The sequence below is a fragment of the Talaromyces proteolyticus genome, assembly GCF_021365285.1.
Source record: "Talaromyces proteolyticus strain PMI_201 chromosome Unknown BGW36scaffold_16, whole genome shotgun sequence".
NCBI lineage: Eukaryota > Fungi > Ascomycota > Eurotiomycetes > Eurotiales > Trichocomaceae > Talaromyces > Talaromyces proteolyticus.
The window spans coordinates 210,056-226,777 of NW_025764292.1; the positions used below are offsets into that span (position 1 = coordinate 210,056).

At 44.6% G+C, this 16,722-nt stretch overlaps 3 protein-coding genes across 3 annotated transcripts; 1 reads left to right on the forward strand and 2 right to left on the reverse strand.

The window, feature by feature from the left end:
- Positions 1-1,366: 1,366 nt before the first annotated feature.
- BGW36DRAFT_466591 (putative helicase) lies at positions 1,367-5,024 on the forward strand (the record flags this gene model as incomplete). Its single annotated transcript, XM_046222349.1, has 11 exons — positions 1,367-1,503; positions 1,887-2,004; positions 2,076-2,728; positions 2,793-2,894; positions 2,948-3,174; positions 3,224-3,257; positions 3,315-3,508; positions 3,561-4,395; positions 4,476-4,661; positions 4,723-4,873; positions 4,935-5,024. The coding sequence occupies exons 1-11, from the start codon at positions 1,385-1,387 to the stop codon at positions 5,022-5,024; spliced, it is 2,709 nt and encodes a 902-aa protein (XP_046065447.1). The 5' UTR covers positions 1,367-1,384.
- Positions 5,025-5,553: 529 nt separating this feature from the next.
- Positions 5,554-10,334, reverse strand: BGW36DRAFT_420971 (putative ABC transporter). The gene is made up of 15 exons (XM_046219527.1): positions 9,918-10,334; positions 9,641-9,867; positions 9,313-9,592; positions 9,033-9,266; positions 8,274-8,974; positions 8,064-8,226; positions 7,774-8,013; positions 7,529-7,727; positions 7,407-7,478; positions 7,297-7,347; positions 7,186-7,250; positions 6,949-7,133; positions 6,465-6,895; positions 6,332-6,418; positions 5,554-6,277 (listed from the first exon to the last, which is right to left on the reverse strand). The coding sequence occupies exons 1-15, from the start codon at positions 10,096-10,098 to the stop codon at positions 5,602-5,604; spliced, it is 3,792 nt and encodes a 1,263-aa protein (XP_046065448.1). The 5' UTR covers positions 10,099-10,334; the 3' UTR covers positions 5,554-5,601.
- Positions 10,335-13,147: 2,813 nt separating this feature from the next.
- On the reverse strand, positions 13,148-16,342 carry BGW36DRAFT_274936 (putative C6 transcription factor; the record flags this gene model as incomplete). Its single annotated transcript, XM_046210180.1, has 2 exons — positions 13,148-14,004; positions 14,593-16,342. Coding segments are annotated over 2 exons (2,607 nt in total), but the record flags the coding sequence as incomplete, so codon positions are not given.
- Positions 16,343-16,722: the final 380 nt, after the last annotated feature.

Genomic DNA, 16,722 nt, shown 5'->3' on the forward strand with positions numbered 1-16,722 from the left:
GGTCAATGTCTGGACGTAAAAGTTAATAGTGGAGATACGACCTAACTCGAAAAGGGAGAGAGAAAATAAAGGGCTGGTCTTGGATTCTCTAAATTATCGTCTGTCTCAATGTCAGAAAAGCAAGGATCATGTTCTCGCCTGAGTACTTTGGTCTAGTTACCTATGCCCATATATATATGATAGAACAGTTTAAGAATTTGTACGATTTAGAGTACCAAAATAACTGAATCGAACGATCATTGATGAATGAATGTTCCCTAATTTTAGGGTGAGATGCCCCAATGATATCGACATCCGCCACCAATGAGATAGAAAGCCATCAGATCCGGACAATTCACTCACAGGTCAGCCTTGCCTGGAACTCCGTCATCCCTGGACAGTGTACACCGCCTTTTTATTTATAAAAAAAAGAAAAGAAAAAGAATGTCAACCTCGTCTCATAAGCCCTGATGAGAACACTGTGATTAGTAGTATATGGAACAAGATCAACGGATTCAAAAAGTTCATATTGGACATCTCGTATCAATAGTCCTCCAAGAATTTTGTTTGAGCAATTCAAATGTCCGAAGACGTTCTAATGCTGCCACGATGCCACTTCCAATTACCCGTGTGTGACAACAACAAGGCTGTCTGCAAAATCCGGCTGACAGGACGGCGCCACATCACAATTCAGCCTTGTTCCACCAGGCTTATCATTGGGCATCCGTGATCTCCATCTAAGGTCAGATGTGTGCCTCAACCAATCATGGCTTTGAAAACGAAAAAGTAGTTTCCGGTCAGTGCCACGCTCTAGTGAATGTGATTAGTTACTGGCAACTTGCTGCAGGCCTTAGTGATAGCCTGATAGAAAAGGAGGAAATGGGCAGTGCGGGTCCACACGAGGTTAGCCTCGAAATGCATATTTTAGACTTGCTTCAGTGTACTGAAGCCCAAATCATTTGGTCGTTTTCACATCCTTCTAGACGTTGTCGATTGTGATAGTCTTCCTTCGCCAATTCGATCCCTAAAAGTTTACAAGAGTCAATGTAAGGTGTTATCTAACACAGTATATACAACAAAGCTTTTCATATACCTTTCGCGCGCATGGGTGATGGGGTAAGCCCCAAATATCGCACCGGCCACGTAAACATTTCATTCACTGGTTGACATAATATAAAAGCCAAATTCATCACATCCAGCAAATGATGTATGTTTGTGGTTCTGCTTGACAGGGGGAAAAGTATATGTACACTCAGGTCATACTCGCGGCCACTCTTCATTTTTCCATTGAATCGACTACTGATACATATTCACTAGGAGCAGTTACCGGTAGTAACTCTTTCCAAAGTCAGGATCGACATCTGATATAAAGAAAAAAAACCATTTAGAACAACCCAAAAACGCGATGTCACTCAAGCGAATACTAAACCCTGTGGATCATCACGAGAGCTATGATGAATATACGTCTGAAAGCGATCGTTCTCTTAGCCGCAGAAGAATCGAGGACGAAAGTGAACAGCCTAGGTATGCACTTATAATCTCTACTTCATATTCATCTGCTTAACCCTAAGTTGTATCCTTCAATGCTGGCATTTCCCCCGTATCCCCCTCAAACGCGAAACATGTTAAAATACATGTACATAAACAAACAAATGGCGAGCTTGTCAATTCACAAAGAATATAAATCTTGCTCAGGAATTACAGTTTAATTCTGCTTAACAGATATGACAGATCAGTGGACAGTGGTCTCTGCTTCTTCTTCTTCTTCTTCTTCTTCTTCTTCTTCTTCTTCTTCTTCTTCTTCTTCTTCTTCTTCTTCTATTTTCTTCTCTCTCTTTCAATTGGATCAAATCTTGGATCAAACAATGAATTTCGCAACATATGACGAATATTAAATCTCTGCACAGTACCGACACCCTCTCTTCGATAGCTCCAAGTGACACTCTTTTGGATCCTACGGAAACTTTCGAAGGGTTTATGGTTGGGGTTGAGCCTACTCGTGTGGAGCTTATATGCTATGGGATGGTTAACACACCGCTTCTTCTGCACGTCATACTTTTCCTAACATTTTATGAACTAACTTGTTTTCGTACCAGATCGTTCATGAATTAGCTAAATTGGTTGGAAAGGGTGAAGAATTAGAGAAAAAGCTTCAGTATCTACTGAAGCATGGCAGTAGCTACACCCCCCCTTCGACTCATACATTGGCACTTTCCAAATCCAGAGATAATCAGATTTTTCTAAAATTCGCAGATGGTATGGAATTGGGATACCTATCCGAAAAAATGAAACATGGGTTGGATAATCTCATTGATAAACCCCTGGTCGAGTTCAATGCGGTGATCCATTTGAGAAATGTCATAGATGCCATTAGCCGAGCTCGCAAGTCATCGGAGGCCAGATTTCGAGTCAATATAAATGTTTACGGCCCTGAAGAAGATAGAAGACACGTGGGAAAAGAGCTTTCAGACAAGGGTCTTTTCTTACAGAAACCTGACGAGCGCAGACAGGGAACCCTTTATGATAATCCTCATATTCTCCCATTGGATGATATGGATGATTCAGTTGACAATGATACCGATCATGCTGAACATGATCATAGCGATCAAGGAGAAATTTTAAACTCGTCATCTGATAGCAGGGATGAGAATATTCAACAGACTATGGCAGGAGTTTTTAGCTCCTTGACACGGGGAGACGAACTTAATTGTGTATCGGGAAGCGAAATCTTGAACTGTCCACTGTATCCGTAAGTAGCATGACATTCCATCACGCTTAGTATCAAAGTCTGAAACATAGATCGCGTCCTATAGCCATCAAGAACAAGCTTTAGACTTCATGCTACAGCGTGAGACCGGGGATATTCCTGCCAAATATCGGATGTGGCAATCTAAAGATATCGATGGCCAGAAAATGTAGCTATAATCCCTCAAATCCCTTATTGAATAATTAATTACTGTGAGAATAGGTACTGCCATACCATCACAAACTTCCAACATCGCGACCCCCCGGATGAAAGTGGAGGTGGAATTCTAGCCGACGAAATGGGAATGGGAAAGACCTTGACAACTCTAGTACTCATCGGAAGAACTCTTAATGATTCATATAGTTGGGTTTCTGGAAGAAAGAATCATATTGAAGGTCCTTTTTGTAAAAAGCCTTGTCACGCAACTCTGATTATTGTCCCGTCACTTGGTTTGTGATCAAAACTCTAAATTTTTAGTATTTTGCTAACGTCGTCCAGTTTTGATCAACACATGGACTCGTGAAGTCGAGAAGTAAGCGAGTTTCGATATTTAGAATTGGGTTATATGCACTAATAGAGAAAACTTTAGACGTCTGAATGACAAGACAACTGTTCTAAAGTACCATGGGCGAGGAAGGAAACAAGATATTTCAAACATTGAAAAAGTTGACATCGTCATAACGACTTACAGCAGCCTTGCCAAAGAGTATGGTATGGAGGTAGAAGGACGCAGTCAAAGCCTATTACATGGATATGATTGGTATCGAGTGGTATTGGATGAAGGTGCGTTTGACTTCCTTCGAAGGTTACACATCACCATAGTAATTCGACTCAGCACATACAATTCGCCGCCAGGCAACAACTTTTCATAAAGCCGTAACTAGTCTATCAGCTCATTCGCGATGGTGTCTCTCCGGAACTCCTGTGCAAAACACTTTGATGGATCTGGGCGCTCTACTGGCTTTCATTCAGGTGAAACCGTTCCATAATGTCGGAAACTTTAGGCATTGGATCGCTACGCCGTTTCAAGAGAAGGCCAGGAGGCACCAAGCAATAGAAAGACTTGTTTTTCTCCTGGATTCAATGTGTCTTCGTCGCACAATTGATCGGATTGACCTTCCAGGTCATCGTGAATGCATACGCGAAGTTGTCTTTAGTCCTGAGGAACGTGAACAGTACGTAGATACTTGGCAAACGATGCGCAGGATATTTGATCAGCAGGCAGGTCAGTATAGTCACCAAGAAGCCTCGTTCCGTATGCTCCAAGTTCATTTGGAGCTCAGGAGCCTTTGCAATCATGGCACATACCAACCACAGTTTTCATGGGCCAAGAGATATAGCTTGCTCGACGATGAAAATAATTCATTATGCTCACTCACGCGCACAAGCATGACCCGTTGCTTATACTGTCGGAATCCAATGCCCATTACACCTCGAAACCAACGTTCACAATACATAGAACAATGCAGTCACGCTCTATGCAGCGAGTGCTTACAAGTTACTAACAAACAGCTGGGCCCCATGGAGGAAGTACATTGCCCGTTATGCAAGTCGCTCAGAACAAAGACAACAGCTGGAGATACCAACGGCTACTTTAAGACTATTGGTCGCTCGACGAAACTTGAAATCCTTGTTTCTGACGTACAGGACAATTTGGCGAATACAAGCAGGTATATAATCTAACGTTTCAATTTCACCATATCTCTCGTTTCGCCGCTATTTCCGCGTATGCCTGACTAATTCTCTATAGCATCATATTTTCTTGCTGGACAAGAACTCTAGATCTGATCGGAGCATACCTGAGCAATGCCAAGATCCAGTTTTCTCGCATCGATGGCAAAACTCCTTCAACCGTTCGCCAGAAGATTTTGGATGAATTTGTGGAATGCAAAAACTCCTCGGTTTTGATAATGACAACCGGGACTGGTGCCTTTGGGTTAGTGCTTTCCTTCCCTCCCCTTGCCTTAATAAGAAAAGAAATCCTGAAAGAAATTGAGGTTAAATCTCCGCTCGGTCAATCGGGTCTTCATTGTCGAGCCTCAATGGAATCCTAGTGTAGAGAATCAAGCAATCGCCCGTGCTATTCGCCTAGGTCAGAAAGAGCAGGTTTTGGTAATTCGATACCGCGTTCAGGATAGTATTGAGCAAGTGAGTCACCCCCTTTCATGCATGGATTCCCATCTCACACACATGTATTATTTATCAATAGGACATGTATTCTCAACAGAAGCAAAAGTTGAGAATCAGCAAAATGGATTTTCAAAAAGATTTGCAGTCATTCAGAGATGGTGGACAATAACACTTCTGACCTTCTTTTATGTTCCCAAATGTCAACTGGTCTTTATGTTTCTTTGATATTTTATATTTCCATGGTTTCTCTTATGTGGATTTTGAATGTGAATGCTCCTTGGCATCAGGTCGTTCTTTCAATATTTCATTGAGTGCATCATTGATTAATTTATTGAATATTGACCTGATCTTTGGGTTACTATCGCGCCTGAGGGTGTGCGTATAGCATTAATTTCGATTAGCAGGGTGGATGATTCATAATGGGGCATTATAGGGACTGGTTAAGCCATCAAGAAGATACTTTCAGGCGTCCCCGAGGAGGCTGGCCCAAGACAGCCAACTCTTATAGTATCTCCTACACTACCTCGATCAATGTTTATCCCATGCCAATTATACGCCGGCTAGTTTATAGTATCAGAAAACGTGGCCACATTTTCATATAACCAATTAATGGTCACAAAGGTAAAGACTATGCTTTAATAAGACACTATTGCCTGTGTATTTTGTTTATGAATTTTGAAATACAACGAAATACTACTATAAAATGTTCACCATTCCAATTTTGCCACAACTACTACATATTTCTCTTAATCAATTTCGCTAAAACGCCGGAAAGTCACCCAGTCTAAGTTTTCGCTCACTGCTTGTAATCTACCATCTGCCATGAAAGCCATGAAATCTCTTCCACTCTCGATATACTCTCCCAAGCCACCAAGTCTGTGAGCAACGATGATTGTTGTGTGACCCTTCTCAGTAAATTCATCGTTAATGATTCGATAGATAGTGGATTCTGTAACGGTATCGAGTGAGGATGTCACCTCGTCCAACATAATGACTGGTTTAAATCCAGAACGTCGTAACATACCGACCTTTACAAGCGCTCGACAGAGCGCAAACAGCTGGCGCTGTCCTACAGAGAGCTCTTGGAGCTGCGAAACCTTCTGGTCAAGAATGGGGTGTCTGCCAATACCCGGGATAGCGACAGCAGTGTCTCTTTCTCCACCAGACTCTGTGAAATGTAACCATAAGTCCATTTTGGTTAATGCATCAACTAAAATTTCGTCTGAGACTGAAGCTTCTGGGTTTAGGTTGAAGCGTAAAGTCTCCATGGGTAGAATCAGAGGGTCCTGAGACACCACAATGAAGCAGCGCTGTCGTAAAATATCTAGTCTGACGTCTTTAATATCAATACCATCTAGCTCAATCTTGCCGGACTGAAGCTTTAAAAGGCGCAACAGTGTTAATAATAAGGTGCTCTTTCCACTGAAATAGAAAATCAGTGATTAAAAAGAATTTGTGGAGTTTTTGACGGCTTACCTTCCTGTACGCCCGCAGACGATCAATTTCTGTCCTGCGGAGATATTCAGGCTCAAATTTCGTATGGCTACCGACTCGGGTACGGACCTTGCACTTGTAAGCTTGATACCAGCAATAGATTTAGAGTACATACTGATAGGATGCAGTGACATCTTTGAGCTGAATTTCTCCTCTGGAAGGCCAATTGGGCGGTTCCAAACTCTCGTTTTTTATACCCTCAGATAGGGTCATTTCCTCCAGGGTTTTCAAACGAGCAATAGCACCAAGCGAGGTCTCTAATGAAATCCAACTTTCCACAAGTTTTAGCAATGTCGTGTTTGCTACAAGCATAACATTGAGAGCAATTCCAACTTGTGCACCACGAACATGCCCTCTAAACGCCACGGCTAGAGCGACGGTACCTGTGGCAATAGCCGCAGCTAAAATATCAAGGACAACATTCAGCCATCGCTGTAGACACATATGGAGAAATTCCGGACGTTGTGAGTTGTCGACAATGCGGATGTTGTTTTCTATCGCAACTTTGGACCAGCCAAAGGATCTTATGGTTTCTAGTCCTTCAAGCTGCAAGAATTTCTCAGTTTAACCATTTATAATCATCAAATTTGAGCCCTTACAGATTCCAAGAAGTTTGAGAAAACCTCAGCCCTTCCTTCGAGCTCTAGAAATCGAAGTTGTCTCGACGTACGAAGATAGACCTTTTGGACGACATACAGGACAACCAAGCAGACCGGTAAAGACAGTGATAGCCATTTTTCGGCCATGAATAGCAGGACTATTTGCATGAGGAGTTTACATATTTCTATAAATTATGTTACTCAGCATTCTTTCACCGCGCAGTATTTAGTACTTACGAGTCACAATAGTTTGAAGCGCCGATGGTAGCTGCTTGTCAATAAGCTGGATGTCCTGACTGAATCTAGTGATCATTAGCATTGAAAGAAAAACCTCGGCATATAACCTACCTATTTAGAATTGATCCACTATCCGTTCTGGAGAAAAAAGACAAAGGAGCGCTATTTATCGTTAGTAGCTGCTGTGTTATCCTATTGGCTCTGGACGATAGGATATTTACCTTGTCACAATAGCTAGAAGACGTTGGTGTAACTGCGACCCAGACTGCGGGGCAATTTGAATTAGAACAGACCTATTTCATGTTTAATGACAATAAACATCCTGAACTTGTGGGCTACTTACCACATCTGAGCACTGGTGAACATCCATGCCATTGTCGATAGAAACAGAAATCCACCAACAAAGAACGCTGTATTATCCCTGTCCGCCTCGGTCCACAGTTGAAGCCAGTATTGTGGGATGATGATGAAGAAAGCATATGTGGCGGTGATAGAAACGAGTAAGAAAAGGTTCCTAAAACCAATGAAACCAAAATAGTATCCTGATCGATTATTAGTTACTGGTATGCACAAGAGAGGATAAATTACCATATAGAGTGGGATCTCCACTCCTCCTTGCGAGATCTATCTCGGCCTCATTTTTTGCTTGTAACTGGCCGCTGAGCTTATGAAAGCTTGCCGACGAACTTCTATTGTCTGCAACATGGCGGCTGGACGAGTACTTGGCTAGGGATGCAGCTTTGTGCATGATATTTTTCCAATGTCCTTGATCAATTATTGTATTACTTCCCAAAATGACTATTTGATCCGCAGCTTGGAAGTATTGAGCTATGCGAGAATCAGCTAGAATATCAGATAACGAGGTCTTGGAAATCTACATGAATTTGAAGCGAGAATCACTGTGGTTTTCAGCCTCCGGATAAGACCTTTTGGTCCAAAAAGACTATTAAAAACGGATTTCTCTGTTTCACCGTCGAGCCCACTGAAGGTGTCATCCAAAAGGAGAATGTCGCATTTTGCAAACAAAGCACGTGCCAGTGTCTGCAATAATTAACTTAGCTCATACTTATCGATGCTGGGAAACATACCACTCGCTGTTTCTGTCCCCCTGATAAATTGAGTCCCCTACTACCAATTTGTGTCTGGTCACCATCCGGGAGCGAATCAAAGTCATGGTCAAGACAACAGATATTTGTCACCTCAAGATACCATGTCTCATTTCTTTGGCCATTGACATCGTTAGTGTCAGATAAACCGTAAATTACCTCTTTGATAGTACCGCTAGGTAGCCATGGTCTCTGGGAGCAGTATGCTATCTTTTTTGTTGAGAGATTAATTGATCCATGGGTGGAAGTCACTTCCCCAAGTATAGCGCGCAACAAAGTCGACTTGCCGCTACCAGTCGGACCTGATATAATATAGAAGGATCCAGTGGGTAACTCAATATTTACGTTATTCAACACGAGATTCTCGTGGCCGATTCTTAGATCACGGATTTGAATAGCAGGAGCATGCGGAGAGAGTTTTTTTTCAGCACTTTCGGATACCTTTCCACGGTTAGCTTGTATGGGTTGTCGAAGAAGAAACGATTGGATCCTTTCAAATCCAGTAAAGGCTGCCACTGCACGGGGTACAATAGTCATGATCATGTTTGCAGGATGTGTGACCATGCTCAGGATGGCCATGGTCGTGAATGCAGTTTCTGTAGCCAGTTTTCCACCCCGAGCTACTGCTATTCCAGTAAAAGTAATCAGGGTTAAAGCTGGAGAGAATATACCGAGTGCATTTGCTATACTCACGTCAGTTCGTTTTTAGGTACAGAGTCCAATGCGAATGGCAAACCGAACCGGAGGCGTTATAGTACACCATTACCCATCTAAGCTTTGAAGCTGCGAAGAGTTCCAATTGCCGAAGCTCTTGAATACGAAACATGAGACTGTCTTGAAACCCGAGCATTTTGGCAGTTTTCATTGCGCCTAGCATAGCAGTTGTAGCAGCCAGGCGGTTTTGAGTTGCAGCATTCCAAGCCCTTTGACGCACGTGTAGATGTTTTGCAACAAATCGACTGACGTGCGAGCATACTGAAATTATTAGTATTGAGTTGATGTATGGTTTAAATCTACTCACAATAAATCAAAACAAGTGGAAGAGGCCAGATCCAACCGACTTTAGTGGCTAGAAATGCCATACCAATAAGTACTTCGATAACTTGGGCCCATGTTTCGTGGACCATTTCTCCAATTCCCTCCAGACCCTCGGCATCGGTACTCATTAGTGTCGTCGCCTCTCCATCATCGTAAGCGACACTTGGTGACTTCATAGCCTTTTCATGGATAAGCCCCACGAGGGAACTCCTAATCATGAGTTTCAGTCTATTTAAACGGTGCTGATACACGGCTGTTGATACCTAGTTTTAAAGTCAGCGCCCGAAGAGAATGTTGGGATTGAACCTTACTGCAAGCCCAACATAGACAGCCGCTGCTGATAAAACAATCCAAAACCCACGACTGCTCCCCGCATCAGAAGGGTGTGTCATGACGTATCTAATAGACTCTGATATGAGGGCAGGCTGAGAATACCGAAAGATAATTAAGAACAGTCGAGGTAGAATAGCAGCAAAAAAGGGTTTCTTCAGACACCTCAGTAGAGCGAGAGGTAGGCTCTTCTTCGTTTCGGGTTTAGCTAGCCTTGTGAGAATGATAAAGAAGAGTACTTCGAAATTTCTTACTAACCTCGCTGAGACCACGCTGAAAGCATTCGCCTTCTTGTGACTTCTGGTTTCGTATCCGGACTGAGCGGCGGCGCATCTTGGTTGACGAGGATATTCTTATATCCCCGCAGAAGAACCCGATTGATCCATATGAGAAATACCCTGCTCAAAACGCCATGTAGTTCTTCAGGTGACTGGTGCATTCTGAGAGCATTAGATATAACCCGTGTTCAAGGAATTCCAGCCAGTGAGTATGGGCTTGGCTCATAGAAAACAAGGCCAACAGTAAGCCAACTCTGAAGCTATCCTGACATAACGGTCATCCAAGCTCGCTCACTTCTGCATGTTACTACAGGAGTTCAAAGACGTGATCGATGGCCAGTGGGGACGGGAGGAAGACTTCCGCACACACTAGCAATGCACCGAGCCGATGCTAATTGGCGTCAGTTGCATGACGCAAGGCCTTGTGAGAGATAAGAGGCGGAGATGTCTCAGATCCTTGAGAATTTGCTTCGTGTCGCTTGTGGAATTGAAGGTCTAGCTCACTATAGAGCGGTCACTAAGTCCAACAATAAACAGTATGCTGAGATACCTTTTAGTGGGATGCTTTTCATCTCTGGAGATCATTAAATTCAAAGTCAGATAAGAAATAATTATATCGCCAATGAAGTTGTTCGTTGCTGTTTCCTTCACCTAATGAAATAAATACAGCACTCCATTTTCCATTAATATATTCAGAAAATGTAGAGTGATATAGAAATTATAGCAAATAAATTATTGACTATCGAATCAATTTTATAACTTTAGAAACACATTGGTTATGATTTTCTGTTTGAAGCCTTCATATATTCTACATAAATACGATAAGGCCTAAGCATAGCGACCAGATTGTCGCATAATCTAATCCATGGAGAAAATATAATAGCTTACTAAAACATCATTCCGCGTTTGGGACCCAGTCTAGAATGTGATTCTGTTTGCTCTGCTATGGGTCTTCTTTGTGGTCCAGATGTTCACCACTTTCTTCATTTGCTTTTGTTTTCCACAATCATGATGGATGTGAACAAACTTTGAATAATTCCTAAACCTATATTCCCTCTTCCATCCACGTTTCTATGCGTTCCTAGTTTCCCGCTAAAACATAATTGCTTCAGCATTACTTCCCCGATCACTTGGATTGCTAAGCACGGTTACTCCTTCCGATTCGACGCATACTGAAGGTCAAGGGCCTATGAGAGAGCACAAGCCCAGATTTCCAACCTTTCGCCGGTCTCCTCTCCATACTTCCCATGCGTAACCCCATTTCATGGCTTGTTCAAGGTCATGATAGGATATCTTCAAGTCGAGCGACATCGTCGCGGAACATACATTCTACTTAGACACATTACGCAGCTATACAGAGCAAAAGCTATCGTCAATATTGCGCAAGATGAGACTTGTGAAGCCATCACAGTGCGATCATTCTGGCAGGAATATGATTCTAATTGGAGTAGACTCTGGGAAAGCGCAGAATTATTATCATGAAAAACCCGTATCTGAAATTAACGGATGACGACGAATATGGAACCGGCGCGGATCACATCTCTGGCCTTTTTCAATACGAAACGCTTGACGCGCAAGCCATCAACCAGGTTAGAGAAAAGGAATACGAGAAGTATCCTTAGAAAGACATGCACGCCGAAGCAAACGTCTTCGATCTGTTCAGCTGGACCATGCAGGTTATATTAGTCCAGTATCAGTAAAAAATCCCGGTTCTCGGGGACTTGGGCTTTTTACCACAAAAGAAGTGAAAGCCGGCGATCTTTTACTATATAAGAAAGCGTTTGTACACACCTATAATTACATGAGAGACCCGGAACCCGACACCCTGCCACTGAATAGCTCGGAGCTCAAAATGATGGCATCGAAAGCTCATTCGGATCTCATGCGAAAGTGTCCAAAATTTCGCCGGAACTCCTCATTGGCCCAACCCTCTTACAATCTTTTCCATAGCTCATACCATCGAATCACTACCTTCGATAGCTATAACAATCCTGTGATTGATACGTAAGAGTTCCCTGGTTCTCTAGTCAATTGGGATAGATCACCAAAATATCGCAGGTTTTGACAAATCGAATCCTAGTGTTGAATAGTTTTAGCTACCCTCTATCATCTACATACTAGAGGAAAATCAACATTGAATCCCGCAGAGACAATATATTCTGCTTGCGAAAGATGGTCTATGGTATCACTCATTAAACACTCATGTGATCCCAATGCTCAACGTGCATTTATGGGTAACATGTTGACTGTCCGTGCAACTCAGGATCTCCTAATCGACACAGAGATGTCATGTTGTTATATTGTTCCCTTAACTACAACCACAATGAGAGACGGGCGGGGTGGGATTAGGGGTTAGAGGTATGGGACTTCGATTGAGAATGCAGGTTATGCAAATATGAATCTAGTACGGACCAGAACATCATCGACAAAAGAATCGAATTACAAAACGAACTCTACGACATTTCTAGCTGCCTAATAGGCTGGGTGCGACTAAAATCGAGAGCAGACTCGGACTGCTGGAAGCTACCTATAGTCATCCTGCTGATGAGGTACCTCAACTCAACCTTTGGGATACTCAACTTGCTTCCTTGGAGCTAAACATGAGTCGCGGTCAATCTTCAAAGACGGTTGAATTTGCTCTAAAGCGCCGGAGTCCCCTGGAATGTTGTTGCTGGCGGGCAACTTCCTCATGCGCCTGGCACACTATAGTTATTCAACGATGGGGTTTAATGATGGAACTTGTGCTGGATTGCAGACTGATTCTTTCCAGCGCCTACAATATAGTTGCGCCAAAGCTCCAACCCCAAGCTGAAAGCTATGCTCGTGTCACCTAAGTGTATTAATTGGGGAAGATAAGACTTTGAGGAGTTACATAAAGCACAGGCTAACATGGATGACCTCGGTGGCTACACTTGTATTAATCGAGCATACTTGATTGAAGAATTTTAAACTGAACCTTGTATCGAAAACTAGATGCGTTGGTGGTTCTGCAACAACGAAGTTATCCTTGCCACGAAGATTTCCTATGATAAACAATTTTACCGAGGTAACTGAACTGTTAAGATGAACAGCTGCTATTTCTCTTTTGCTACGTAAAGTGAAAACGGGGAAACAACTATTGTCCCCAACATAGAGCTAATCTCATACGAAGAAAAGTCTACACATCAATGCTAACAACGCAGAAGTCGCAGCCTAAGCAGGGACATCGACGTCACCAGCAACCCTAGAAGGTTCTTCGGGAGAGCGGATATACGAACCTGGGTTATTATTCTCTTCGTTCGTTTTAGCCGCATTGTACTTTTTAAATGCTTCCTCGACTAGTAGGCCAACTTCCTTGCGGTTCCTTCCGATAATGCCGACGCTGAGCAATGACTCGGTTTCTTCAATCCAATCCTGGATGATCCGAAATCCGATTTGGTCCTTTCTAATTCGATCCGGTAGTCCTTGTCCGCTGATCAAAGCCAGCAAGCCGGCGATGACGGTGTTTAAGGCGCCTAGGAAGGTAATAATGCCGCTGTGGTCGCTGGCTAGCGGACCGAGCGCCGTCAGGGCTGCACCAACAATAATCTGGCCAAAGTGGCAAAGCAGAACGAATGTGCTGAGAAAGTAGAACAGTCGCTGCTTGTTGTTTTTGGCGTGGATGACTGCTCGGTATATTCCCACTGCTTCTTTCCTTCCCTCTTCCATTGTACCGGGATCGGTAGCGGCGAGATAGTAATTGATGCCGACGGCGCGACGGAAAATAATCAAGCGCTCATCATCGTCATCGCGAGGCGGTAGTCCCGCAGGAGTCGGCCAGGCTGCCTTTGGAGGTGCAGCTGGCGGCGGCGATTGTCCTTCTGGCTGTGTCTGGGGCTGTGCGGGAGGCTCCTCTATCGGAGGGCCGACAACTTGCGCCTCAGGCTGTTGCTCTTGAACAGCAGACTTTTTAGACGGCGTAGAGTTGGATTTTTTATCGGACTTTGGCAGCAGTGGCGAAGATTCAGTTGGCTCCTCCTCCTCGTGGTCTTCCTCGTGGTCTTCCTCGTGGTCCTCATGGGGGTCATCAGGCTTTGGCGGCATGTTGGCTAGCAATAATTTCAAAAATAGCTGGAGTGACCGACTGGGATTTCAAATTGCAGTAATAAGCAAACAAGTGCAGATACAACAGCACAATAATAAATTTAGGAGCCACGCGGGATGATACACTCATAAATACTTCAGTCGGTGGAAAATCGATCATCTTGATGGCGGCTGACCTACTCCATAGATGCATGGCGCGCTCAACCATGATGATTGGCGCAGATAAGGCATCATCGGGCTAGTTCATGCAGGTGGTACAGTGCGAATCCAATAGTGCCGGATGGCGCGTGAATTGGCTTTGCTAAGCCAGACGCAAGTCCCATGATTGGGCTAGTGTAGTATTAATTCCTTTGGCGGTGAGAATTATTATTTGACCGTCCACGGTACTGGCGTATACGAGTTCGGTATTGGCATCACCACTAGTAAATATTTGGTCGAGGGAGTGTCAAGATGCTGCTGATCGTTGAGCTTCAAATGTCGCATACATTATTAGTGCGCGGGGTCGCTCTTGGCGAGTGACCGGTCAGTTAGTATATTCACAGCTCACGTATTTGTCTACAGTAAAGGATCCGTCCCAAAACCATTCTCCAAACCGCCTAGGTTCTGCCGCTGTGGCGCATCTTGGACAAGAAATTGCTCCAGATCAAATTCTCTCAGGCTGGGCATATCTGCAATGAGATCTTCCAGCCATGAAAACTCGACAGAATCCGTTGGCGGCGGCTGCATGTTATTGAAACTGCCAAACTGCATTGTCGAGTCCGGCGTCATTGCAGGCGCAGTCGAGTGCATTTCGAGAACATCCCGCAACGTTCTCGCGTCTTCTTCTTTGCGTCGCTGATGCAGAAGAATTAGTAGATATGCTGTATTATACGCCTCTCGCATAACGGGGCTGTTCCATGTACTCGTCACGTTTTGAAGCACGTTCATCGCGTCCGACAATAATGCAAGAGAGGCGCGGCTATCAATAGCGAGGAGCAGACAGACCACCTGGAACGGGACGTTGGCAGCGTGGTGCCAGGGACTATAAGTCGAAACCATATTTTCAGCCGCTCGAAGACCTTTTGTCGCCAATGCCAGAATACGCTCCATCTGCAGGTTCAGCATATTCGACTTTTGAGCCCGTAGTCGCCTAAATATGCAAAGCATTAAATTCACCTGTGCCATGATAACAGGCGATACATCACGCTCTTCGTCTAAGACGCGCCTCATATCCGCTTCGAGATCCTCGACTGACCGGGTTTTGTTGGGGTCTAGCGGCTCTGTGAGAGGGATAAGCCCTAGAAGTTGGGATGTGTAGTCGCCGGGCTTTGGTGCAACCGGCCTTGTGGACGCATTGAGCAGCGTGATCTTCGTCCGGCCAAGATCAAATGACGCCCATATATTGAGATGCTGAGCCATTCCCCATAGTCGCCGACGGATATCAAGATCAATCTCCTCTGCGGATCCATCAAAGACGGTATGTGATGGTGATTCAAGGTGAATGTTGGCAGATTCTACAACGTGCATCAATGAACAACTTGCCAGCCAGGCTGCATGTGGCAGGGAAGTCATTCGCAAGTATGCGACTCGAAGCACCCAGCCGGTGACTGTATCAATCGATGGGGGCGTCACGAGTGAGTTCTGCTCGAGCAAAACCTTGGCCGTCTCAACCAAATCAGACTCAAATGGAGGCGGGACCTTTTGCGAAAAATGCAGTCCAAGAGCTGCCACTCCACACAGAACTGAGTCGTATGAATCGTGCAGTGCCGGACTCAGCCATCTTCTGCCGAGACGCTCGAAAAAGATGTCGCGATCGATGAATCCGTAGGCAACTCCCACTTTATCAAAGTAGACCAGCGCGAGATTCCTCATTTGAGCCTGCGACAGCGTCGCCGTCACGCTTCTTAGCGTGCCGGGAGGGCATCCTGCAAGACGCTCTCCCGTGTTCCAGGCAAACAAGTGCAGTCGCGGCGCGTTATACGGGTCGATTTTCAAGCCAAGCTTTCTCACAAACGCAGCGCCTGAATTTGCCTCGAGCGACTGCATATGACCCCGAACTTCAGCGGCAGGCGATTCAGCAGGTCCGCTTGTCCCTCTACTTTGCGTATACTGCTTGTTGATATTTTCTGGAATGGCATGGATAGCAGACTCGGTAGCTTCACCCGTCGTAAGGGGAGAGCGCGGGGATTGCAGCTGTCTCGGAGGATTAAGTGTCGAGATCGTCTTGTTCTTCGATTTAATTTGTGCATAAAAGCAGTCATACTCGAACTGCACGCAGGTATCACAGGGCTCATGGCCGTCGCACTTGCGTTTGCGTTCGCGGCATGGCTCGCAGGCGACTTTGGCGCGGCGCCGCTTGCGTGGTATGACTACATTTTCTGTTGACGGGGCTAATTGGTGCTGATCCATAGCCGACTTAATCGACCCCACGTTGGGATTAATATCTGGCCTTGTTGCTGCCAGTTGTCTGTTGGTGGTGTGCGTTGTAGGAAGATGGAAAACTCGGGAACTGCGGGAAAGGCGGGGTATTTTTTTTCCTTGCCTGATGTTTAATGTTGGCGGTAGGACGGCTATCATAAAGCCTTCAGTCCTCGCATTTTGTTCGCACATCCCATCTCTCTATTTTCCAACGACTACTTTGGAATTGTATACCTCCAAATTTCCATTCACATGCAATCATTGACCGAGTCTCCCGGCATCATCGGAATCAACGGGATTTGCGGGTTGCTTCGAGATCCCTCGGT